The sequence below is a fragment of the Antechinus flavipes genome, chromosome 6 (genome assembly GCF_016432865.1).
Source record: "Antechinus flavipes isolate AdamAnt ecotype Samford, QLD, Australia chromosome 6, AdamAnt_v2, whole genome shotgun sequence".
NCBI classification, from domain to species: Eukaryota; Metazoa; Chordata; class Mammalia; order Dasyuromorphia; family Dasyuridae; genus Antechinus; species Antechinus flavipes.
Window position 1 is genome coordinate 213,009,983 of NC_067403.1, and position 27,720 is coordinate 213,037,702.

The following is a 27,720-nucleotide window of genomic DNA, read 5'->3' on the forward strand; positions in this document are numbered from 1 at the left end:
CTCTCTCTCTCTCTCTCTGTTTCTCCTTTCTCTATGTCCCTTTCTTTCTGTCTCCGTCTCTCTCTTTCCCTCCCTTTCTCTTCCTTCTCCCTCTCTTTCTTTTCTTCCCTCCCTCTGTCTATTTCTCTGTCTCTTTCTCTTTGTTTCTCCTTTTTCTCCTTCCCTTCTTCCCACCCTCTGTCTTTTCTTCCTCCCTTTGTGTATATTTCTCTCTGTTTCTCCTCTCTCTCTGTCTGTCACTCTCTCTCCCTCCTTCCTCTCTTTAACTTTCTCCTTTCTCCTTTCTCTCTCTCTCTCTCTCTCTCTCTCTCTCTCTCTCTCTCTCTCTCTCTCTCTCTCTCGCAAAGCTTCTAGTTTTTGTTAGTCTTATTTATTGTTTTATCATTTTTCAGTCATATTCAACCCTTCATGACTCCATTTGGGATTTTTTGGTTAAAGACACTAGAGTGACTTGTCATTTCCTTCTCTAGCGCATTTTACAATAACTCTCCAACTTATAAAAGCAAAATATGAATATGTATAGATGATCAAGACAGTGATACAACCCTGTTATTTATAGGATTAAGTGACTAGCTCAGGGTCACACAGCTAGTAAGTGTCTGGGGATAGATTTGAACTCAGGAAGATGAGTATTCCTGCATCCAGACCCAACACTCTATTCACTGCACCACCTAGCAGTCATGTAGCTGTCTTGCTCATATATACATACTCATATTTTACTTTTATAAGTGGGAGAGTTATTAATATTTAATTAAGCATCTTTGTTGGAAAATAGCCTTTTACAGATTAGACAATCAGCCAGTTTTTCTTCTTCACTTTAAATTTTTTCCATCGATATTCCTCATTATCACTATCACTACTATAAACACCAACTAGACCATGTTTGAGCGGATTTTCCTCTTCTCCATCTTTCACCAGCTTTGGGATAAGCTACTATCATTCAGCCAAAGCTCTCTCCTTCTCAAAGAGAGCAGAGTCAGCATCTGTTGCTGCTGACTCTCTCCTTTCTTCCTCCCTCAAGGAATTGACAGGCTGGAAGCTATTATTGAAGTTTCCTTTTTGTTTATTTAAGCTCTTATTCAGTGTTCTATGTCTTTGGCATTCCACTGTGCCATTTTGCTTTTAAGTTTCTTTCTTTTTCTTTCTCTTTTTTGATGGAAACAGACCAGTTCCTGGTTGGATTACACATTCTTCTGCAGGCACCCAAGTTTCCTTCTCTCCATCTCAATCTAAATATTGCTGGATCAAGAAATTAGGAGAATATGGAGAAACAGGTGGATTTCTGGTTTGATTATATAATGGGAGACTTTAGGATAATACAACTCCTGAAGTAGTGGTAACTGCTGCCCTTGATACAATAGGTGCATCATTCTTCATGTTCCTTGCTTGTTGATGGTAAAACTGCTGACAATCTAATGAATACTGGGCCTTCTGTGCCTAGTCATCTTGGACAGGCCGAAGGTAATTGTGCAGGTATATCTCAAACATTCTACAAGTTGGTTCCAGACCACTGCATTAAAACAAATATTACAATTAAGCAAGCCAAGGTTTTTTTTTTTTTCCTTTCCTACTACTTTAAAATTTGTTTATGTGGTCTGTTAATCATACAGTTGTATTATGTCTAAAAAAATATAGATACTTTAAGTGTTTTATTGCTAAAATAACAATAATGCTAACCATCATTGGAGCCTTCGGCAAGTCATAATCTCTCTACAGGTGGAGGGTCTTGCCTCGATGTTGATGGCTGCTGAATGATCATTGTGATGTTGCTGAAGGATGGAGTGGTTGTGACAATTTCTTAAAAGAAAACAGCAATGAAGTTTGCTACAATGATTGACTCTTCCCTTCACAAAAGAGTTCCCAGTAGCATGTGATGCTGTTTGATAGCATTTTGCCCACAGTAGAAATTTCTTTCAAAATTGGAGTCTATTCTCTCAAACTCTGCTGCTACTTTTTCAACTGAGTTCATGCAGTATTCTCCAATACTGTTGTGTCTTAGGAAATAGGGAGATCTGAGAAAGAGACTGAGAAAGATGGACAATGGCCAGTCAGTGGAGCAATCAGAACACACAACATTTATCTATTAAGTCTCCTGTCTTATTTGGGTATTATTTGGTGCCACCCCAAAACAATTGTATTAGTAACATCAAAGGTTGCTGAGCACAGATCAACATAACATATATAATAATAATAATAATAAAGTTAAAAATTTTGCAAGAATTATCAAAATGTGGGGCAGCTAGATGGTGAAATGTTTAGAGCACCAGCCCTGAAGTCAGAAGGACCTGAATTAAAATCCCACCTCATACACTTACCACTTCCTAGCTGTGTACCCTAAGCAAGTCACTTAACCCCAACTGCCTCAGGAAAAAAACAATTATTAAACACACAAAGATACAATATGAGCACAGGATGTTGGGAAAACGACACCAACAGATTTACTCAATACAGGATCACCACAAACTTTCAATTTGTAAAACAAATAAAGCAAAAAAAACCCTCAAAATCTGTGAAATATAATAAAGTATAGTACAATAAATGAGTCATGCTTGTGGTCTACATTGCACCTTCTCCACTTTGAGACTGAGTGGATGACCAGTGAACCACATCAAAGACAATGTCAGCCATAGCTGACTTGTAGCTGATCTTGTAGCATCTAAGTAAAACAAATATTTTCTGGGACTTCTGGCAAAATCTACTCTAATTGTTTTGCCATTGATATTCAGTGGAGGATGAAGATTTAGTAACAGAGAACTACTGAAGAGAGCAGCAAATCCTCAGTTCTGCTGGATTTGCCTCATATAATATGAGTTATTGACAGCTATTGATGCATATGGAGACTGCCATCATTATAGTATCTACTGAAGTATGAGGAACAATAGTCAAAGAACAATATCAGAATAATAATCCATAGACTGGGCAGTCTCTGTGGTTTTAATGGGACTTCCTGTTCTAAGTCAAATTTATCAGCTCCACATCTAAAACATTTGAGTCTTAAAGTTAAGGCAAGCACTTGTTACAAAGTCAACCTCAAATTTAGATCTGGGATTGCTGTAATACATTGTAATATGATTTCCTTGAGTCACTAATTTTTTCTGATTGATTTCTATTGATCTGATAGCATCTTGCAATCGATGATTATTCTGTAAAAAAAAAAAACATGACTTATACCTATTTTTCTCTTTCTCAACCACACATCTACAGTCTGAGGACCCTCAAAGGATTCCATTCTCTCTCTAATATCATTCTCTGTAACAGTAACAGGAAGTGGGGGCAACATAATTGTCTTTCTCACCCATTCTTAATATCATTCCTGTAGTCATGTTCTTCATAGTCAACATTAGAATGGCCACCATTTTCTATGTCACTATTCCTTCTCTCTTTGTTCCCCATCCAGACTATGATAATCCCTGGAGTCATCATATCTGTCATTCCTTTGATCACCATATCTTTTAGAATCTGAATCTTTTTGTCTGTTTCTGGATTCATGTTAGTTTCTGATCATCCTGACCTATGAAGTCTTCCACTACTTTCAATTCTATTGACTCTTTTGTCTGAATTCATAGTCTTGTTTAAAATGCCAGTATAGTGCTCCAAAATATCAAATCTTTTTGAGAGATGGTTAGGATCAAGATTAAGTTCCTGGGGTGAACATGGACAAACCAGCGTACTCACCCCTAACTGGGCTAGGTAAGGCAACCTTTACAATTCAAGAGTTCCAGAGGCTCTAGCAACTGTCCAAGATTTGAACAAAATGGCTACTCAGCTGACTGTCATCTCCTACCCACAAAGCCATCCTTGCCCCTCTTAGCTGCCCACTACCTGCTGGAGCTTCTGATACTTAAAAAAAAAAAAAACTGGACATGACACTAGTTCAATTTTTTATATAAGCCTGTTGCTTGATCTTTTTCCTTTATTGAAATGTTTGTTGGTGATTGTTAAAAAAAAAAATTGTTGAATAGGAAGGGAGTAGAGGATATGAAACTGACAAAAGGAAAATAGATTTTTTCTCTTCCACTTGATAAGTTGTTCTAGATATACTTACAGTTATTTGTATCGTCCTTAAGGGCAGAAATTCTCTTTTGCCCCTTTTTGTATGCCCAGTACTTAGCACAGTATCTAGCACATAGTAAATGTTCAATAAATGTTTATTGATTACTTGACTGATCCAGAAAGCTTATTTGATGATAGTTCATAAAAAAACCTGGGTTATTGTTCTACACAGCTGTGTCACCAATTCCTAGAATGATCTTGGACAAGCAGTTGACTTCTCTGGGCCTCAGTTTACTCTTCTGTAAAATGTACTACTTACCACCCTAGGTGAAGTTTGGATTACCTGCCTACCTATGACCTGCTTTGCAGATAAATTTCAAGTTTAGGAAGATAAGGCTACATTGGGAGATAGTCATGGGAATAAGGAAACATATTGTAGAGGAGTTGGTGTCCAAAGAGCTTGTTTTGAATTTTGCCTCTACTGGTCTTAGCTAAGTGACAGTGGACAGATCACTTAAGGTCTGAGTGCCCCAGGCTCTTAAGACTATAAATGACAAATGAGATGAAGATTGATAGAGGGAATTTTCACACATGTTCTACAATACTGAAATCACAAATCAGAGCCAAAACAAAAGCTATCATGGGAGGGCTAGGATTGGGGGGTGGCTGAAGAGATTAGTGTCCACATGGCCAGGGATGGGCAAGGTACTGGCTGATAGGTCCTCTGAGGTAGTCCTGAGGAATGGCTGGGAGGACAATACTACCATTGACAGAAAAGGAGGAGGCAGAAAGAAAAACCAGTTCTAGGAGGAAGATGATTAAATTTAGCTTGGGGCTTGTGTAGTTTTAGGTGAAAACATGACACTCCTGTGGTGATATCCAGGTTTTGATTATAGGATTCTAAACAACAGAATGGGCTTTTAAGGATCTTATGACATTTCAGATCTTAGAGATCTTCAGTAGTATAACCCTCTGATTTTATAGCATAGGAAAACAAAATCAGCAGAGACTCAAGATCACAAAGCTAATGTGTCATAGTAGGGACTAGAATCCAACTCACCTCTAAGCTAGTAGATCCCAGAAAGTGATCTTGGGAGAAAAGTCAGGGCAGGTGCTATAGATCCTGAAACTGCATTAAGGCAAGATCTAAGGATGAGGAAACTTTTCAAAAGAGAGGGAAGTAAAGATAAAAAGAACAGAGTTGTTCAAATATAATTCCTTTTTTAATTCAACTCTATGGGAAATTCAGAAATCAGATGCTGTCAGATCTGGAGCCTGGGGCAATCAGAGCTACTAGCTTATCACAAGCTCCCTAAAGAGTTCACTGAACATCTTCAAGGTTGAACTCACAGTTGGAACTCTTGCAATTTAAATTAAAAAAAAAAAAAAAACCTGTTTGAATTAGAAAGCTCTTTGGAGGTTATCTATCCCAAAGTCTTCAGAGCAGAGATAAATAAAGGGATGTGAGATTTCTAAGAGAATGGCTAGACCCAGGGTAATCTGGACACATCACACACTCTTGCTATTAAATGTTGGCATTCAGTTATCCGCAGGCCCCAATCTGCAAGCATGCTCTGGTTCTTTTGTTGGTCAGAAGAAGGTTCGGGTGCTCAAATAAGTTCCCTCTAGCTTGGAGGGGGAGAGCCAACAGAGATCTCTCTGAATGGGAGCAACAGATAATCATAGGCAGAACTTGAACCCAGGCCTCCTTAATTCTAAGGCTAGGAGTTACAAGGCACCGAAGGTAAAGGAAATAAATAGCCTTAGGCTCCATGAATGCAGGTCCACAACAGAAAAGTTCTGGGTGTGGTTGGAAATAGATGAGGGGCTGAGGCCGGTTGGGACTCCCGAGCGCTCTAGGTGAGCTCTGGTGGTCCGACTTGACCCGGCCTAGCCAGGGACACTAAGTGCCAGAGTCAGGGGCCAGGCAAAGATCTTCCCGGGAAGGCGGGCGGGCGGGAGGGAGCGAGGGAGGGAGGGAAGGAGGGAAGGGAAAGGAGAGCGAGAGCTGCCTCAAATGCTTGAAATAATTCCGCTTCCGTTTGGAAAGGGGCAGCTTCAGTCTCCGCCGCCGCCGCCTGCCCTGCCGCCTTCTCCTTCGGTGCGCCCCAGTCGGACCCGGCCCGGCTCTCCCTGAACTCCGTTCTGCGCTCCCCGCCATGGCAACCTCCCCCCAAAAGTCGCCCTCGGCCCCCAAATCTCCAACCCCAAAGTCACCCCCGTCCCGGAAGAAAGATGACTCCTTCTTGGGGAAACTTGGAGGAACTCTGGCCCGGAGGAAGAAAGCCAAGGAGGGTGAGTAGGGCGCGGGACCGGGCTCCCAGAGCTCCCCCCCACCCCCCAGCTCGGAGCCAGCCCAGTCGGACAGCGCCCTGGGAGGGGCGGCCAGGGCAGGGCAGGGCAGGGCAGGGCAGGGTTGGGACGGACCGCATTCGGGGGGTGGGGGTGGGGGACAGCTAGGAAGCTAGGACCGGGGGTGGCCAGGCTGAGTCTACGTGCTTCTCAGTGTTGGGGCAGCGCATCTTGGGACAGTGCGATCCGGGAGTCCCGAGCTGGCTATGGGCCCCGGGGCTGGAGGGGCTGGGGTCGGGTGTGAGTGCGTGTGTATATATGTATGTGTGTGTGTGTGAGAGCGGTTGTATTTCCTGTGAAAACGTCACTCTGGAAAAATGCGGGAGCCCGGAGCAGCTCGGGGCCTGCCCCGCCCCTCGCCGGCCGGCCCAGCTGCCCGGATGTCCGCTGCCTGCACCCCCGGCCTGGCTAGGCCCCTGCCCGGCTGCCCCGCTGCTCCCTGTGCTCTGCGCCGTGGGGAGCCCCCATCCGAGAGCGGCCAGCCACGGCTCCCCTCCGGGGCTCTTTGCGCCTCCTCCTTTTCCAGTGGACAAGCCCACCTCCCTTCCATCTCCTAGTGGGGGGTGCCGTTCTATAGCTTTCCCGAATGGCAGGAAAGGCGGGCGGCTGGGTTTCTACCTCGCTGGGCTCCCGCAGCTGGACGGGGTGCGCCGGGGACCGCCCCTGCCCCGTACTGGCTTCCTCGAAGAAGGGAGGCCCCGACTGGCCAAAACTGGCCTTTGGATACATAATCTCCCTCACTCCCAGCACCCTCTTTCAGAGGTACAAAGTCCCAAGGTCCTGCAGGGCCAGGACCAGAATTAGGGATGATGACAGGAAGAAAGGGTTCCCCAGTCAAATCCCAAAGCATTTTCGAATAGACCGCCCCTTTCAGCCTCGTGGCCTTCTGAAGTCGGGGCTGCTGGGGTCCTTAACTCCATTTTTGCAGAAGCGGCAGCATCCAGGACAAAGGAGGTGTCCTCCTGGGAGTGCCAACCCCAAGTCCTGATTCTTAGGGCCCAAATCCTCCCAATCTTAAAATAGTCCCTTTAACGGTCCTAAAAAGACCCAGCTGTTGTGAAGAATTCTTATCAAGATATCATTGTCTTTTGGGCTTCTGACCACACCTTTCCAAGGAAGTAGTGAAAGTTTTGCTTCTACCGGTCTTGCTGATGATAAAGCTGAAGATGAGGGGGTGTAGTGTTCTGTGGAAAGTTTTATAATCTCTAACTGGCAGAGCTGGAATTTCATTTTAGCCTAGTCAGGCTACTCAGTCCCTCGGGCATTGAGCTAAACTCTGGAAACACACATCACACACACACCACACACACACACACACACACACACACACACACACACACACACACACAAATAAATTAAATTAAAATAAAAAGGCTGCCAAGCAAGGAATAAGCACTTATTAAGCGCTTACAGAGTACCACGCATTAAGCGGAGCTCTGGAAATACAAAGAAACTTAAAACACAGTCCTTGATCTCCAGAAACTCACAGTCTCTTGGGGAAGATGACTTTCAAACAGCTACATCCAGAATATGGACAGAGTAAATGAGAGATAACCAAAAAAGGAAAGTCACTGGAAGTAAGGGAGGTTGGGAAAGGCTTCCTATAGAAGGTGAGGTTTTAGCTGAGGCTTGAAGGAAAACAGGGAAGAGAGGAAAGGGGAAATGAGGGGAGAGAATGTCCCAGGCATGAGAGACAGCCAGTGAAAATACTGGGATCAAGAATGTGCTGGGTGAGAGCAACAGGGAGGTCACTGCAAGTCCAAGACCATAAGACAACATAGGAAGGAGTCAGGTTTGAAGGCTTTGAAAACCAGAGGATTTTCTTCTTGATTCTGGAAGTGACAGAGAGCCACTGGAATTTATTGGAGTGCTGTTGTTTAATCCTCCTGGACTCTGTGACCCTATTTGGAGTTTTCTTGGCAAAGATACTAGATGGTCTATTATCTCATCTCCATTTCATTTTAAGATGAGGAAACTGAGGCAAGCAGGGTTAAGTGACTTCCCCAGGGTCACACAGCCCTCAGCTGTATCTTAAGGCAGATTTCAACTCAGGAACATTAGTCTTCTTGACTCTAAATCTCACACTCCATCCACTGTGCCATCTAGCTATATGTTAGCAGATACTTAATAAATGTTAAATTAAGCATTTTTACAAAGACAAAATACTGAGAACACAAAGACAAAAATGAAATAACTTCTAACCTCAAGGGGTCTATGGTCTTCTATACATTAATGCAGAATTTATACATATATATTATACTTCATATATAATACATACCATATATAAATTTTATATTTACCAATAATATATATCAAAACAATACACATATATTATATTGTGTATTTTATGATATAAAGATAGAGACTGAAACTGATTTCACTGTTACAACAAACTCCAAGGTGAGGAAATCACTGATACCAATGCACATCTGTACATTCTTTAAAATTTATAATCTCCAAAAACTTTTCTGGAGCACTGAATTTGTCTAGGATCACACAACCAGCCTATGTTGGAGGCTTGAAAAATCTAGGCTTGAATCTTCCTGGGCATTTCTCTAGTTCTAGTACCGTAGCTGCCTCTTACAAATACAACATAAAGTTCGCAATACAAAGTAATTTCAGGGGAATAGGGAAGAGAGCATGAATATCTGAGAGAAAGGGAGCATCAAGACCAGGCAGAGATAGGAAGTAGGACTTGAACATTCAAGGCAAAGGGGGAAGCTTGTGCAAAAAGCAACGATGTAGGAAATGGAATATCATGTATTGGGGAATAATAGGCTAGTTTGGCTGGACCTAGAGATTATGAAAGGCTTAAATCGCAAAAGGAATCTGTTTTATTTTATCCTACTGGTAGTAGGTATCCCCTGAAATTTCTTGGGTATTATTTCTTGTATATTGTTGTTTGTCCTTTGTTGTTGAAGAGGACCACAGTATCAAAATCACATGCAAGTGAATTGGATTTAAGTGAGGGAGGATTGTACAAAGTCACCAGCCTCACTTTCCCCTCCAGAGCCATCTGGATCCAGTGGCAAGATATAAACCATCTCCATCAACTGGAGATGACCCTGTTTCCAGTGGGAGACTTTCATCTTTTTAAACAGGTCTCAATTTGACTGAGTCTACACCCAAATTCTTGAATAAATGAACACACGAATAAATGCAAGATGGTTTGGGGAAATAAAGAATTTCATTTACCTCAGCTTTTTTTTTTTTTTTTTTTTTTTTTAAGAATTTCACAAACTAGCTCTCCCTTCTCTTTGCAGATTGATTATGCAACAGCACCCACTCTGTCATGCCCACACATTTTTCCCTCCCATCCATGTCTTTGCAGGCTGTCCCTCATGTTTATAGGACTCTCCTTATTCACTTTATCGTTTGGAGACCCCTATCTTCCTTCTAAACTCAACTCAAGTATCCCCTTTATGTATGACCTTTACTGAATTCTATCCCATGGATAACCTGCTTTAAGATCCCTTCTCCCTGAAATTAGTTTGTCATTTCAATACAATATAAAGTCTACTAGATCTGAGATCAAAGAACTTAAGTTCACAATCTCCCCTCATGCTTATTACTTGGGTAAGTTGGAGAACCTCCTCAGTGTTCTATAAAATGGATATATTGGATTACATGGTCTCTAAGATATTCTTCCAGTCTTGACCTTTATTGGACTGACTTATATGGGTTCCTTTTTGTTGTTGTTGTTGAGGCAATTTTATTAAGTGATTTTTACCCAGGGTCATACAGCTCTATGTGTGTTTAAGTGACTGGGGCCATATTTGAACTCAGGTCCTCTTGACTTCAGGGCTGGTGCTCTATCCATTGTACCATCCAGCTGCCCCTATTGTGAGTCATTTTTAAAAGTTCACAGATCCATGATTAAGTATCCCTGATTTAGGACAAGACTCTAACAAGCTGTCTGGTGTCCTCACTAAACAAAGCACCTGATTTGTAGTAGGAGGATATGGCTCAAATTTGGCTCAGCCACTACCTAACTACTTCACTTCATTACCGTGGGCCTCAGTTTCCTTATCTGGAAATTAGAGGAGTTGAATTCTAAGGATTTCTTCCAAAACCATGATCCTCTTCAGGTATTATTATTATTATTATTATTAAAACTTTTTATATTCAAAACATATGTACAGATAATTTTTCAACATTGATCCTTGCATAGCCTTATGTTCCAAATTTTCCACTCCTTTCCTCCACTCCCTCCCCAGATGGTAAGATAGATATAGATGTTGTACATATTAAAATATATGTTAAATCCTATATATGTAAACATATTTGTACAATTATCTTGCTGCACCAGAAAGATCAGATCAAAAAGGAAAGAAAATGAATAAGAAAACAAAATGCAATTGGTTCAAATCCTTTTTTGTGACCCAGGAATGAAGAATCTGTAGAAATCTCTATTGAATGTCCAGCTTCAATCAGTCCTTAAGTTAACAATTATTTATTTAGAATATACTTTGTGCCAAGCACTGTTCGGGGGTTCTTGAGATACAAGGACAAAGACTGAAGTAATCCCTACTCCAGAGGACCTTACATTCCAATGGGAGAAAACAAGGAGGTGTAAAAATATATGAAATGTATAATTATTTGTGGGCAGCTATCCATCCAATGGATAAGGCGCTGGACCTGGAGGCAAGAAGACTAATTTTCTTGAATTCAAATCTGACCTCAGATACTATCTGTGTGACCCTGGGCAGGTCATTTAATCCCATCAGCCTCAGTTTTCTCATTTGTAAAATGAGCTGGAGAAGGAAATGGAAAACCACTCTAGTATCTCTGGCAAGAAACTCCAGCTGGGGTCACAAGAATCAGACATGATTAAAAAACTAAAAAACTAAATGACAAAAAAGTTATTTGTTTATATTATAACCATAAAATGAAGTTATACACACACACACACACACACACACACACACACACACATATATATATATATAATATATATATATATACACACATATATATATATATATATATATATATATATATACTCACACTTACACAGAAGGACTAGATTTTAACTCTTCTACTTTTAGAATTGATTAGAGTGTTGCTCTGTAGGGATGGATGACCCTTGTCTTGGAGGTACAAGAAATGTTCCCCAAGCCAATCTCAAACTCTCACTCCCCTTCCCAAGACTGGACTTCTGGCCACTTTCCTTTAATTATGAGAAAAGATGCTTCTTTTCTCAATGAGGAGATTCCCTACAAAGAAAGTGGAAGGAGAAGGAGCTTGGTGCAGGATTACAGAGTCAGTCAGCAGCATGACCTCCAATTTCAAAAGCCACCAAGGATTTCTGGGGCCAAGAGTTGTCTGGCTAATCATTTCTGTAAGGAGAAAATCCAGGCGATTTTATCATTCCCTGAATTTGCTAATATCTAATTATGGAGCTCACAGGGGGAAAAAGGCTCCTATTGCCTGGAGGTGATGGCTAAATGTCCTATAGAGCTTTCTTCTCTTTGTCTTCTATTCCTCCCAGGCTGGCTTCTGGGAAACTGCTTTGCACAGACTTTGGAAAGACAGCTGGACATCCTTGATGTAAAACAACCCTTTTAACAATCTTAATCTGCACATTTCTAGGATCTACTCCAAGACCTTCAGCTTGCTTTCTGAACTCTTTCAGGCACTAGTGAGGGGGTATCTGCTGCTTACTGGGGCAGCCCATCTCCCTTTTGGATAGTCCTAATCGTGACTAAGTTGTTCTTGTCATCATGTCTATATCTATATTGTGACTTGCCTCTGTGAGTCCAGTTCTTACTTTGGACCCATGTAGAACACGTCTAATCCTTCTTAAAGGTTATCAGATAATGGAAGATGGCTCTCATTTCCCTAGATAAAATGCCTTTTGTTGTTGTTCACTCATTTCAGTTTTCCTTTTCAGTTTGCCATTTCCTTCTTCACCTCATTTTACAAGTAAGGAAACTAAGACAGATGGGGTTAAGTGATTTATCCAAGGTCTTGCAACTAGCAAGTATCGGAGGCCAGATTTGAACTCATGACTCACTAGTCCTCCCTGAACACTCCATTACCCCCACCTGCTCATCCATCTTTGGTGTCCCACCTGTTAATTACCTCTTACCTGTGACTCCAAGAAGCTGCAGTGTGAGTCATCCTACCTTCTGGCTCAGCAATCTATCCACTGTTCCACTGGCTACCCAGTCCTTAATTCCTTCAACTAATTCTTTTATCTATAGTCTCTGGTCCCCTCAGCAGTCTGATCATCTTCAGGATGCATTCTAACTTTCTCTCAGTTATCCATTTGAAAATATGGTGTCTAGACTTTACAATGCTGTTGCATAAATACCCCTTTTATCTGAAATACACAGAATTCAATTGGATATTTATTTCTACAAACATTTATGGAATATTTATTGCTATCATGAACTATGGGAAACAAAGACAAAAATAAAGCAGATCCTGCCCTCAAAGGAGTTTATGTTCTATTAGGCAAGAAATTGAATGTAACCTATAACACATGTAATATATATATACAGAGAGATAAGGAAAGAATTCTCTGAAAAGTAAAGGTAGATTTTAATAGACATCTATTTCAGCCAGCTCATTTTATTAGATCTGAGAAAAGAAAATACTTTTTCAAATCTACATAGATTATAATTTACAGAGCCAGACTTAAATATAGGCTTTTTACCTAAATTGAGCACTGATTTATGTCAGTCCCCCCAAATATTACACCTCTAGACATGAATTTCATAACAGCAAACAGAAAGGAGAGGCAGTGCTTAATTTCTATTATTAAGTTCCTGTCTAATTAAGATACTTATGCATATGGGACAGATTTGGTGATGAAGAAAGTATCCTAGAGTCAAGAGATATGGTTTCAAGTTTCAGTTCTAATATTTAACTCTGTAATTCTCAGTGAGTCATTTAAAGTCTCTGAGCCGACTTCTTTTCTCATCTATAATACAGGGATGTCCCTGTAAAGGGCTCAGCAAGCCCTCGTGCCAGAGTTGCGTATCTTCCCTGAACACTCCATACACTCTTCCTGCTCATCTGTCTCTGGGTCCACCTCTTAACTACCTCTCTCCTGTGGTTTCCAAGAAGCAAGAAGCTATACCATGGTAAAATTTCAGCAGATGGACAAAACCAGGTTCACAGACCTCAAACCCATTAGCAAATTAGATATCTAGTCCAAACATGTGAAGATTTCTGGTGGAATGGATAGATGAGAGCAATTGGTTCCAAAAACCATGAAGTGTAGTGCTTAGAACTTGGTCAGACATCGAAGGCCCCAAGGTCATTCACTGCTTCCCAGACCATTTCCAGGTGTCTTGACTTTCGTCTCACTACTGAACTCTGATGACTCTGAAAGAGAAAGCGCTGCTGACCAATTTATGTCACTCTGCCTCACTTAAATCCAATTCACTCTCAAGTCAAGACATGATTATCGGGGTCATTGATCCTCTTTGAACATGAAAGCTCATCATCATCAATAACAGGGATGTGATATTTACAGAATCTCTTAGAATTGTTGTGATGACCAGTTGAGATAATATACATAAAAGGGATTTGTGAACGCGAAGCTCCATAAAAATACACATGATTGTTATTACTAGAGTTATAAGTGGTGCCAGAAATCTCATTCTCTCTTCCATAATCAGCCTCCTCTACTCTTGGATCAGTTCAACTTGTTCACTCCAGAACAAACAAAAACTTCACAGGCTAGCAAACATGCTTTCACTTCCAAAGAATCCATCAGTGAACAGCAATCTACTAATAAGGAGAGTAAATGATGACTTTGTTCTCAGTTTTAACTGATATTGTCTAGACGACTGGCAAAGGTGATGGCGTAAGAGGAAGTATACATCCCAGGTCTCTTGCACAATTACTCTAGAAAAGATTTCAGAACAGTCCCAGACAAAGTGGCAATTGGGAAATCTAAGGAAAATGACAGTGAGCCCATTTTTCTAGCTCAGGTTGGCACAGGGTAACATCCAGAGATCCTTTTCACCCTCTCTTACCACGAGAGTAAAACCAACCCTTTCAGCCCTCAGTTACTTCTAAAATTCCCAGAGAGCCACATCCAAACAACCCCAAATTATTGGGATTCTCATCTTGAGGCATACACAATCGCTCACATTGCTTCACCATTTTCACCTGGATGAACACTAATCTGTGGGCAAAAACAGAATAAAGTCATGCGTCATACCTAATCACAATGAATGTCCCAAGCCTTCATCCTCACCTGTTTTTTGTTCTTTGTTCATATACTGCTGAAGGTTAGTTTAATTAATTATCAACATAGAGAGAACATTGAAACCATTTTTGCTCCCTCCCTCCCACCCCAGGCTAAGGTTAATAAGTAACTTTAAAACCTCTTAGGTGCCATAATACCCCATATCCTTCACAGTCTATTAGGGCCTAAGTTTGGAAAGATTAATCAGAGCCATAGTAACTCGTGAAGTCTAGCTACTGAGCCTAACCAGGAGAGAGCTAGACACTAGGAATATAAATGTATAGGGACCACTACAATTCTTGAAGTTCTACTGCTGAGGTACACATTGATCATGATCTGCAAAAATGGACCATTAATCCATGAAGTATTGGGGTGGAACCAAGTGGAGAAACAGCATAGCATGGTAGAGATTTCACTGGATTTAGAATTAAGATCTGTATCTTGGTTTCTTTATCTGTAAAATTATCAAGGTCAATTAGATTATCTCTGAAGTTTCTTCTATATCTGTGATCCAAGTGGCTAACTTCTACCATTATGAATGGGTGACTCTTATAGGTCTTTAAAACTAAAAATAATGTGTGTGTGGTTTTTTTTTTTTTTGTCCTGGGATAAATGGGCTAAAACCCTTAGCAATTATGGGACACTAGATTTCAGACATGGCCAATATGATAAAACAAGGATTTGGAATAAGACCTAGATTTAAATACCAACAGTACCACTTACTACTAGTGTAATCTTGGCAGGTGCCTTAACTCTCCAGACCTCAACTATAAAAACAGGGGCATTAAATTCAATGATTTCTAAGGTTCATGGAAACCCTAAATCTATTATATTATCTGATGAGATAATAAAGTAATAAGATTAATTTGGAAGTAGAGCAATAGATCTCTTTATTTTTTTTAATCTGTAGAAATGGTCTATGAATTGAAAAAGCATCTCAGAAAAGGCAAAGGGATAGGAGGATATCAAGTGGACCATTCATTCTTGATATAAAATAGAGATGTTCATTGTATTTGATCAGCTATAATCTAAGGTTTAAATTTCTCTTTGAATTGGTCTTTAATGGTTTGTTTGTTTTAATTATGGAACTGATCCTTATCTTTTTTATCAGAAAAATATTATTTGTAAACACTTGAATGTATCCAAGTTGCTGAGGAAACTGATTGTGAAATGAAAAATCCCCTTCTTTTTAGTGTGAATAACCACTCCTTAATCTATTGGTTTTGCAAGTTTGGATCTTGTAGATGCTGGGTTTTCTAAAAATTAGGAAGCTTCCATGATGCTATTTTTCAGGAGTCCTATCTACATTAGCCTACTGGATAAAATGTAATGGTCATGGGTTTCTGAGTTTATCTATGCTTTTGTATTTGGGTATCATTATGAGAATCGTTTTTTACATTTGATGAGTAAGACAGGAGAGGTCTGTATTGTAGTACAAATGCTTTTTGAAATCAGTAGTCAGGTGTTTCATTTTATCTGGAAATCTCATTCCGAGTCAGCTGGAGGTCATAATTATCACCTCCCAGTACCTCTGGGCATTTTTTGTGGGGAAAACACCAGTGGAGGCAGACACTTTCCCCCCACGGTGTCGGCTTTCAGCATATTTCATCACTGTCTTATTCTTCTTAGTCTCCTTGTTTCCTGATCGATTTGTAAATGTGGATACAGCCTTCTCTTTTTGCTGCTGAAAGATAAAATTCTGACACAAAGGATGTGATGTCCTTGATGAAAGGAATTGGGTATCCTGGGGACAGTGATGTCTGGGGTCTTTTAATGACAGGAGACTGGAAGACAAATTTACCCAGATATTTCTGATCTATTGGAACAGAACCTGAGGGTCTAGTGTCCCCAGTTTCCATTTAGCCCTCTCAAGAGGTACAGGCGCTCTACTATTTTCTCTTCAGTCTCACGAATATGTGAAATAACGAACTATTCAGTTATAGTAGCATCCTGATTTCCCATTTGGTATATCACTGTTACTTGTGAAATTTCATGGGAGAGTTTTAAAATGCATTTTTTTTGAGCTGCAATGGTGTAGTGAGAAGTCAGACTGAAGCTGGGAAAATCTGGTTTCAAGTACCACAATAAATGTTTACTAGGTCAATTAGATGGGGCAGTGGATAGAGTTCAGGCCCTGAAGGGCAAATTCTCCTGAATAAATCTGGCCTCAGACACTTACTAGCTGTGTGACCCTGAGCAAGCCATTTTACCCTTTTTGCCTCAGTTTCCTCTTCTGTAAAATAAGCTAGAGAAGGAAATCGCAAACTGTTCCAGTATCTTTGCTAAGAAAACCCCAAATGGAATCATTGAATAATAACAGCTGTGTGATCTTGGATAAATCTCTTAAAATCATAGACTCAAAAATTTAGGACCAAGGGAGATCTCAGTAATCTTTTACTCTAACCTCTTCACTTTATAGCTGAAGAAACAGAGGTCTAGAAAAAAAAGAGACAAAAACCTAATGCAACACAAATAGAGTCTTGAAAAGTTCTCTTACACAGGAGAGCCAGGTTTTAGGGAAATCTAGATATTTTGTCTAGGATCCTCTTATCTGTAAAATACAGGTGGTAAAAATAACAAATACCTAAGCAGATGGATCATACAGGAGATAGAGTGCTGGGCTTGGAGTCAGGAAACCTGAATTCAAATCTTGCCTCAGACACTGATTTAGTTGTCACTAACCCTCTTATGAGAGTCAATGTCTTCCTCTGTAAAATAGGGATAAATAATAGTACCTACCTATGCTATTGTTGTAAGGATCAAATGAGATAAAACACATAAAATGACTTGTAAACCTTAAAGAGTTATTGAAATGTTAGCTATTATCATTATTGCTTCACTGGCTTGTGAAGATCAAAGTAAATAATGTATACAATGTGCTTTGTGAGCTTGCAATGGCTATTATTTATGAATAAATCCTGAAGTTGTATAGGGAGGCAGGGCTTGATTCCTAGCATCACTCCTAGGTGGTGGGAAGGAAGAATGATTTTTTTTCCTTCCTTTTCTCCTTCTTCTCCCTGAGTGCTCCCCCCACTCAACACCACCCTCCCTTTCCTTGGAGTCTCATTATGTTAAATTAGAAGTTCTCCCATGATGAGAACAGTAGGGTCAGATTGGGCTGTTGGTCCTCTTGCACCTGACTCTGAATGATGGGCATCAAAATTTCACACCTCGTAATAGCCCTGCCAGAGGAGGGTGTCTGAACAATTGGACTCTGACACTTTAATAAATCTGAGACGTTCAGCCACCGAGAGCAAAGTTCAAAATTGCTGAAATTGGTGTTAGAGCAGATGGGGAAACAGACAGCTCCGTCTCCTGAATTGGATGGATAGCAATTGTCATTCAGTTTATAGATTCTAACTGTCAAGTTTTCAATGGATATGACATCCATTTTTAGTAATTTGGACTCCCTGCTACCTGGCCCTTTCATATTACTGGTGCTAGAGATGTAATTTATGGTCTAGCTCATATTCCTGTTTTAAAAAAAATCCTTGTCTTGCTCTACTGGGTAGAGTCGTTTTTTGGAGTGTTTGCCCAAGATGGGCTATTGTCCTTTATACGAGTGTGATGACAAATTTCATTGCCTTTTGGAAAAGTTCATTAAAATGTGGTTATTGTGGCCATTTAAATGGCTCTTGCAGATATAAAACACACTTCATAAGAGTAGAAGACAATTTGTCTGATCTTTTATGTAGTATTCAAATCAACAAATTTATTAGGTACCTACTATTTGCCAAATAACTTAGGCTACAAAGATAAGCAAATTTATTCTTACCCCAAAGAGCTTATATTTTATTAGGGGAAGTACTATAAGGAGATGGTTAAGAAATGATAAATTATATACAATCAATATCCATATATTTTAGGGTCCATGGCATGGCAAAATCTGAACTCCAGAAACTTATGTTTCAATTGAGAGAATACAAAATAGACAGAGGTAAATAAATACAATCTATCCACAAAATAAATACAGATTGACAGAGATAGAGGTTATATGAAAAAAAAATCTCTTGTACAAAGTAATTTCAAAATGGAGAAACCACTGATAATTGTAAGGATGAGGTGGAGTGGCTCCTACAGGGAAATTTTGAAATTTAGGAGAGAATGCATTGTAGATAGGGAGATCTACCTGTGCAAATTTATGGAGGTGGGAAATGAAATGTTAAGTTTGAAGTGTAGTTGACAGAGTGCTCAATGAAGAAAAAGAAGGAAATAAGATGATTGGAAAAATAGGTAAAAGTAAATTGTCATAGAGGGTGCTAAATTTGATATTAATTCTGAGACAATAGGGAGCTATTGATTTTTGAGTAGATCAGAGCTTCTGCTTTAGGGAACATTAGTGTAGAGGATGGATTAGAAAAGGAAGAAAATAGAAGTATGAGGACCAATTAGAAGTTGACTACAGGCTCAGGATGATGAGGGATTGAATGGGTGAGGTGAAGTAATTTAATGATTGTTCTATAAATTTGCTTCTATGCTTGCTGCTGGGATTTCAGACCTGGAATCAATGTGGTCTAAATGTGATTGACTTAGCTATTCTCAACAATGTAATGATTCAAGACAATCCCAAAGGACAAATGAAGCATGCTTTTTACCTCCAGAGAAAGAACTGATGTTGTTTGAATGAAGCATGCTCTTTTTCACTTTGATTTTTTTCTTTTATTCAAGTATTCATGTATAAAATGACTAATATGGAAATATTTTACAAAATTTAATATATATATAACCTATATCTGATTGCTTACTGTCTCAGAGAGGATAGAGAGGAGTATAGTATTTGGAATTCAAAACTTTAAATAAAAATGTTTTAAAAACCCAAAAAAAGGTTAGAGACTTCCCCCCTACTTATTTCATTTGAATAGATGTGTATATATCTTCCCTTACTCTGTGAGAGAACTGAAGATATTCCTACTTCTTTTTTCCAGGATTTTATTCATAATATTTGAATTAATATTCATTAGTGAGATTGATTTATAGTTTTCTTTGTTTTATCTTTCCTTGCTATAGGTATTAGGACTGTATCCTTTATGAGATACATAAAGATACCTGTATCTCATAAAGGACATTGATAGAATGCTATATTTTTGAGAGTAATTTAAATAGTATTTGTGTACTAATTTTTCCTAGATTATATAATTTATCTGTAAAATCCTTCTGAACCAGATTTTTCTCTTTCAACTCTGCCCTTCCCCACATTAGTACTTACTTTATAGATGGTTCAATTTCTTTTTCTGAAATTAATTGAAGATTTCTATCAGGGACACTTAGGTGGTACAGTAGATAGAGCAGTGGATTGGCACTCAGGAAGACCTAAATGATAATCCTGCTTTAGATATTTAGTAGCTGTGTATCTCTGAGGAACTTACTTAACCTTTCTGTGCCTTTCCTCTCTATAAAATGAGGCATTTGGAGTCAGTATCTTCTAGAGCCCTTCTAGCTTCCAATTTTAAATCGCATCACCTATTTCACTTATTTCTGCTAACTTAGATATTTTCTATTTTTATAGTTCATCCTCTTTCAAGTTTTCAGTTTTAATGACATGTAACTATTTAAGAGATTATGATATACTTTTTGCTTCTATTTGTTGTGATGTCACTTTGTTCAGCTTTTATTTTTTAAACTTCATTTTTCTCCTTTTAAAATTCAATATAACTAAAGGTTTATCGATTTTTGCTAGGATTTAAAAAGAAAACATGCTTTAGTTTTGTTATACTATCCTTTTGTTTTTAATTGATCTATTTCTCAAATTTCCAAAGTGTCCCTTTTATGCTTATTTTGGATTCATTAGTTAATTTTCTCATATAAAAGTCCATTTTCTGTTCATTCTTTATCTGTTTTGTTCATATAAGTTCTCAGGAATGTAAATTTTTCTCTTTAGAACTCTTTACCTCCATCCTAGAAATTTTGATATGTTGCCTCATGATATTCTCTTTCACAGTCATTGTTTTATTCTTTGACCCACCCATTTAGGATATTCTTTTTAATTTTTCATGTAAGTCGGTATCTTTGGCTTGTGTTCCCTCTATTTTTTATTAATATTATTACATTTTGGTCTATAAAGGATATGTTTAGTATTTCTATTTTTAAATATTTGCTTATAATTTCTTTTTGTCTAACACAAATTATTGTAAAGTATCATGTGCTAAAAATATGTATATTCTTTAGTGTTCCATTCAAAAGATTCCTTAAACCTTTCAGCTCTATATTCTGACAGTTTTTCAGTCCTGTATTTTCCCTTTGGTTATTTTTACATTAGGATTGTCTACCCCCAAGAAGGAAACATTAAAGGTTCCTGTTCTTATTGTTACGATCTATATCTTTTTATAGTTTGATTAGCTTTTTCCTTATGAATTAGAAACTATGCTATTTGGTGCATATATATTTAAGCATTGCTATTTATTCATTGTCTGTGGTACCTTTAAATATAATATGATATCTCTGTTTTTCTATTTTGATATTGTGCAGTTTTATCTTTGCTTTGGTAGCATAATTGCAATGCCTTTGGGGATTCACCTAATGCATAGTAAATTTTGTTTCAACACTTCCTTTTTATTCTGAATGTCCTTTTTATGTGTTCCCTGTGTACGATAAATTGTTGGATTTTATTTTCTTGTCCATTCTATCATACTTTTTCCTTTTACTAGATGGTTTAATCCATTTATAGTTAACATTATGGTTGTTTGGCTTCTGTTTTCCTCCATTTATTTTTTTTTAGTATTGCTTAAAAAAAAATCCTCCTCTTTTAAACCAACATTTTCCCCAACCATTAGTTTTGTTTAAAAAGACTAAACCAAGTTATCCATCTCCCACTGCAAATACACAGCTATTCCCTTATGAGAATTCTCTTCTGCAATAACCCTTCTACCTTTATTCTTCAGTACCCCCTCTTGCCAAGAGGCACTAGGAATCGACATCCTTTCATTATTCATCCATGGATTTAGTGGAGATACTTCACATATTACTCTCTGGACTTTTCTCCATTTATGCAAAGGCATACTCTACAATATCTTCCCACCTCTAGAGAGTCAGGGAATTTAGTCTAGGGTGTTTCAGTTAATATGCCTTCATCTTTTTTTTTCCTTTATTTTTTTCAGTTCCTATTATGTCATTTAAAATTTCTTCATGATCTTTTGTCTTTTTTTTTATACCATAAGTTGATTTTCTTCAGAAAAAATTAGCCTCAATATGAGGATTAATTTCAGTCCTTAGTTTTTCTTTTGTAATTGGATTTTTGTTGTTATTGTTGTTATATTCTTATTGTTTGGGACGTTCAATCAAATAAAATATTCTGCTCACTTCTGATGGGTGTGTGTGTGTATGTGTGTGTGTTTGTGTGTATGTGTGTGTGTCCAGAAATACTTCAAATATTGCTTTTGTTGAAGATTTTTTCCATTGACAACTAGACTCAGGTTTTTCAGGTTATGTGAATTTGGGTTGCAGCCTGAACTTTTGTTTTTCAGAATGTGTGTGTGTGTGTGTGTGTGTGTGTGTGTGTGTGTGTGTGTATGCTTGTGTATTCCATTCCTTCCCATGAATTCTTGTAAATTTGAAATAATCCTGCATTGTTTGATTTTCTATACTTCATATTTATAGGTCTTTCTCACAGGTGCTTGCAAAATTTGTTTGTTGTGCTCATTAAACATCCAGCCAAGAAACATGTAATTTTTATACAATTGCCCTGATCCTTTTTCCTGGAATTTTGTGAAAGCTGTTGGGTTTTGCAAATGATAAATCAATAGATTTAAGTTGAAGGAGAGAGAATGAAGCCTAAAAAGGAAAGCAGAAGTTAGGATTCTATTAGGAATAGATTCATTAATGGTAGATGGTATAGGGATGGAATGGGGTGGGGGAATCATGAAATCTCCAAACTCTAGAGATGTCAATGATCTCCAAACCAATCTGTATATTTAAAAAATCTCTTCTTCTGAGGTCACCTAATCACATAACTCTAAGGGTTAAGAAGTCTTTCCTAATATAAAATCTGAATACGCCCTATTGCAATTTCTATCCATAGCTCTTGATTCTTTCTTCTGGGTCCAAAAAGAGCAAGTTGAATCTCTCTTATCCTTGATAGCCCTTCAGATACCTTGAAATTACTATCATCTTTCCCTTAAGTCTTCTCTTTGCTAAGCTAAATATCCTTATTTCCTTGAATTATTCATCATACAGTATAGTCTTGAGACCCTCCACTTTTTTGGTCAGCTTCTTTAAGAGGCTCTTAGGATAATCATTGTCCTTCCTAAAATATTTTAGAGAGTACTCCAAATGAAGTTTAATTAGTATAGGATGCATTCACATTATCCCTATCCTAGTTCTGAACATTTTGCCTTTCTAAGTGAACTGCCCAAAGGTACATTAACTTTTTTCCACATTATTTTTTGATCTATCATTTTCCACATCACCTTTGACCTATCCTTTCTATGACTTTTTTGGATCTTGACTGTAATTCAATACATTAACTATCTCTCCTAGCTTTATAGCACCTACAAATGTAAGAAACTAAGTTATCTTTGCTGTTATCCAAATCATTGTCTAAAAAAATCTTAAACAGGATAGGGCAGTTAGATGGAGCACGGGAGTCAGGAGGACCTGAGTTTAAATCTGGCCTCAGACACTTAACATTTCCTAGCTGTGTGACCCTGGGAAAGTCACTTTACCCCAATTGCCTCAGCAAAAAAAAAAAAAAAAAAAGTTAAAACCGCACAAGACCAAGCCAATATTTCTGGTATACTCTTTTAGAGTCTCCCTTATAAGACTATAAAAATTCATTTCTGGCCACTCAGTCATCCAAGTTCAAATTCAAATTGTCAGAAAAATTTTTGAGTTTGTTGTTCACTAAAATCATCAGATCCTTATATTTTTCCCATCTCATGTTTGTGAAGTTTTATGCATGTTTGAATCAGGAAGACCCAAAATCAATCCTGTTTCAAGCACTAACTAGCTGTGTGATCCTGAGAAAGTCACTTAACCTCTCAGCTTCAATTTCCTCTTCTGTAAAATGAGGAGGCCAGACTGAAAGACCTTTGGGATTCCTTCTAGCTCCAAATATGATACCATGATCTTTTCTAATATTGACTGAAGTCCATTGCTTTAGCTAACTCTCTTAGCTTTGTACCATCTGCAAATTATTAAAGTTATGTTAAACACAACAACATCAAGCCACAATCTCTGAGATTTGCTCTTAGAGACCTGCTTATAAGTCTATATGAAACAATTAATAACTACTCTTTGAATTTGGCCATTCATCTAAGTCAAAATCCATCTAACTACTATTATCTAGTCCATAAGAATAACATGAAAGAGTTTATCAAAATGTTTTGCTTAAATCTAGATCAGTATATCTATGGAGGGACTAAGTTTGCTGGGTATATTTCAAGGGGTTGATAAATTTGTATGGAGAAAATAATTATATTTTTAAATAACAAACAACTTTATTTTATTTAATAAATAATAACTTTCTCCCAATTAACAATCATTTATTTCTCCTTCTTCCTACCCATCATAAAGATGCAAAAACCCAAAACAAACTCTTGTAACACATATGCGTAGTGAAGCAAAACAAGTTTTAACTATTTTCATTTTAAACAACTAGTTTTTCCCTCAAATTATTTTAAAACACATACACATTACAGTCTAGTGAAGCCCATTGACTCCAGAAAAACCGTTTTTGGACTCCATTGGACTACAAATGGGGTCTGGGACCCAGAAAAAGGTGACAAGCCCTGATCTATGATCTTACCTCATGATTCTGACAAGAAAAGGAAACTAGGTTAGTCCCAGGCCATTTGGGATAACTGCTTCCGTTTTGAGCTATTTATTGGAACCCACAAAGCAGTGACTTATAAGTCTGTGCTTGTTTAGGAGCAGGGTGCACATGTTTACTAAGCAACTGAATGGGGAGATCCAAATACTTTCTAAAATAGCTCTTCAGGTACAGAATTCCACCTTCAAGGTTATGGCTTTTGGGGGTTTTTTTTTGGTTGTTGTTGTTGTTCGTTTTGTTTTCAAAAGTCCCTAGTAAAAGGCATCCATAAAATGAACCCTATTGGTTCCCCCAAAGGGCAAGCTTCAGGATTCCGAGGGGAATTGAAAGACCTGGGCAAGAGCACAGGCTCCTGGCTGCTGTCCTGGTGGTTATTTACTGACGGGGATCATTGTGCAGCCCACTACAAACACTGTCCTGGAGGGAGAGCTAGTCCCTGGGCTCCGGATACAGCTACAGCTGCACTTTAATTAAATGGTGCAAATCCATCCAGCACCCCGAGCCTTCAGCCTGTTGGCTCTCCTCAGTCCCAGGTGAAGTGGACTAATGCCCTGGCAAGAGGCCAGAAGAAAGGCAATAGGCAGCAGGCCCCTTGAAAGGGCTGGATTTAAAATTAACATTCAGCTAATGACAGAGCCGCTCCTAAAGCAGATTCCAATTAAGCCTGGCATTTGGAGGTAGCATTAAATGACCCCAGTCAATATCCCACAGTTAAGAGCAAAACAATGAAAAATGGAACCTTCCCTTTAAAAGTCAGATATTTTAAAATTTAAGTTTTAACTTCATTCTTTTTTAATTGTGCGAGTTGAGAAAAATAGCATCTTGTGGATAAGGTTAAATGAACCCTTCCTTTTGGAATTTTTATTATTTTTTCTCTTTGCTACCTCCCCCTCTCTGAAAAGAAAGAAAAAAAAAAAAAAAACCTTGAAACAAATACATTTAATCACGCAAAACAAATTCCCATGTTGGCCATGTCCAAAAATGTGTGTTTTATTCTGCACGTTTGATCTATCACTGCTGTTAGGAAATAGGTAGCTTGCTTAATCACTAGTCTTCTAAACCATTCAGACTCGTTCCCTTTGCAATATTGTTGAATAAATTGTTTACCTGGTTCTGCTCACTTCACTCTGCATCAGTTCATACATAACTTCCCAACCCTTCCCTTTCATCATTATAATATTCCATTATTACATCTATCACAAGGGTAGGGAACTTTTGTCTGCCAAGACAATTTGGATATTTATAACATCATTTGCAGGTTGTACAAAATTATCAACTTATAGAACTCGAGCAGTAGGAGATTTTTGTACCTGGCTTTCACCTCATCATCACCTGTGGTTGCCTTAGCAAATGATTTCACAGGCCCCCTACTCCTGTTCTACCATAATGTGTTCAGCATTTCCCCAATGTAGGGCAGATCTTACTTTCTATTTTAAGACTTGCTAAAATATTTTTGTACATATGATTTTTTTTTCTTTCTTTGATCCCTTTGGCGTATAGCTCTTGTGATGATACCAATAAGTCAAAGAACATGCAGAGTATAAATCAGTCTGTTCACTACCACCTTTGGGTGACATATAGTATGATGTTGAATAATTGTCATTGATTAAAAATATAAGATCCTGGAGTGAAAGGTGTCCTTGAGGAAAAATTTGAGCAAAAAGACTGCTCAGGTGAGGACATCAAGAAATAATCTTTTTACCTCGTTGATATTTTTGTGATGTCAAAGAAAATCTAGAGAGACTCCAGCAAGTCAGGTGGAATTTTATGGGCAGATATAGATAAGAGTCCTTCAGACTGGATAGTCATGAAAGATTGTAATCTCTATTCTTAGAGACAACACAGATTAGAGGCCCATTGAAGCATTTGTCAATAATATTTGAGGGGGCATTTTGAGTGGGTTTGGTGGCCCAGCTCCTTGGATGCACCCAGTGTTTCCTCAATGTTAGAAGTGATCCTCAGAGTATCTCTTATTTTAAACGGTTCAGAAATGTTTATTTTTGTTGACCACTGTTGGTCAGTTAGTTGAAGGATGTTTGAAACAATAAATTGGAGGGAGAAGTCACATCAAATAAAGAAAATTGTGCTTTAAAAAATATTTTAGAGATTGTAAGATCATCTATTTGTGGTTTGTACTTCATTTTCAAAGAGAACCACTGATCTCATGGAGAATTATCTTGACTTGAGCATGAATTGGGTTTAAGTGAGGCAGGCAAAGTCATAAGCTTCACTATTTCCTCCAGAACCATCAATGAGAAAACAAAAATCAAGGTGACTGGTGATGGCTTGGGATGCAATGGATGACGTTGGCATTTCTAAATTTGAGAGTTTAGGATCAGAACTGGATGGGGCCAGAGAGGCCATCTGATCTAACCCAAATGAGAAAAATGAACCATTCCCTTTCCCAAGGTGAAGTAATTTGCTCAAGATCCTATGAGTGGAAATGTAATAGAATTTGGAATGAAACCTTGGTCCTTTGTCTTCAGATCTAGTGCTCACTCCACAGCAACATGATTAGAAAGTCTAAGTTATTCTGATTTTATTTTTTTTTAGAAAAACCTTCTCCTCAGCAACAAAATGCACAATTGCTGACATTCTCCCACTCCTAATCTCAGCAGCTAGTGACTACACAGAAGCTCCCCTTCCAAAGTGAAACTGTATTTTCTTAGAAGTCATACCAGACCCAGACCCCTGCTCCCCTCTCCCTTCTCTGTGACAAGTCTTTGGTTTGCTTGTCTAACTTTCTGAATAAATATTTTGAGATTTTCTAGCCCTTCTGGGATTTCAACATGTTGTATTTGACTGCCCAGATTGCTTGCAAGGAAGGAGAAATTTTCTCCAGCAGGAGACCCAGAGCCATCTCTTACTCATTGTTCTGCTTGCCCAGAAGGATGAAATAAACGCTCCCTTCCACCCACTCAGGATCCTCCTGAACAGGAAACAGCTGGGGTCCTGAGAGTGGCCAGCCTTCTCTAGCCTCCAGTGCCTTTGGCTGGAAGAAGTGTGGACTGTGAACATTACAGATTTCCTCTTAGGGATGACTTCTTCCCCAGAACATAGCCAACCAGCAACAGGAAAATCCAGTGCCGAAAACAATAAATAAATTAAATGAGGGGGAGTGGGATGGAGGAGAGGGGAGGAGAAAAATGACTCATGGGTCACTGAATACTCCTACCAAATTCCAGGAATTGCTGTCTTCCAAGCTTAGGTCATCTGTTGTGACTAATGCCCTAACAGAGCTTAACAGAATAAAAAGAAAAGTTTATCCTTTTGCTATTTGGTGTTTAGGGAAGATGGTCGAGGTTCCAAGGAACTAAGCTTTGGCTTTTTGTCCTAGACTTCCTGGATAAATAAATTGAAAAGAATTTTGAAATTGAAACCATAAACATTTGGACTTGAGATTGAT

General features: G+C 38.6%; 1 protein-coding gene and 1 pseudogene across 2 annotated transcripts in view; one reads left to right on the top strand and one right to left on the bottom strand.

The window, feature by feature from the left end:
* Nucleotides 1-336: 336 nt before the first annotated feature.
* LOC127540646 (RNA-binding protein 5-like) lies at nt 337-5,377 on the bottom strand (annotated as a pseudogene).
* A 257-nt stretch (nt 5,378-5,634) lies between these two features.
* The window catches only part of PARVA (parvin alpha), a 165,152-nt gene continuing 143,066 nt past the window's right edge, over nt 5,635-27,720 (top strand). The window contains exons 1-2 of one of the 2 annotated variants that reach the window (XM_051965424.1): nt 5,635-5,737; nt 6,044-6,288. In XM_051965424.1, the coding sequence (XP_051821384.1) occupies nt 6,153-6,288 (136 nt within the window). In that variant the 5' untranslated portion in view covers nt 5,635-5,737; nt 6,044-6,152. Of the gene's footprint in view, nt 5,738-5,834; nt 5,854-6,043; nt 6,289-27,720 lie in introns of those variants that run through there. The other variant, XM_051965425.1, reaches the window with a different exon arrangement.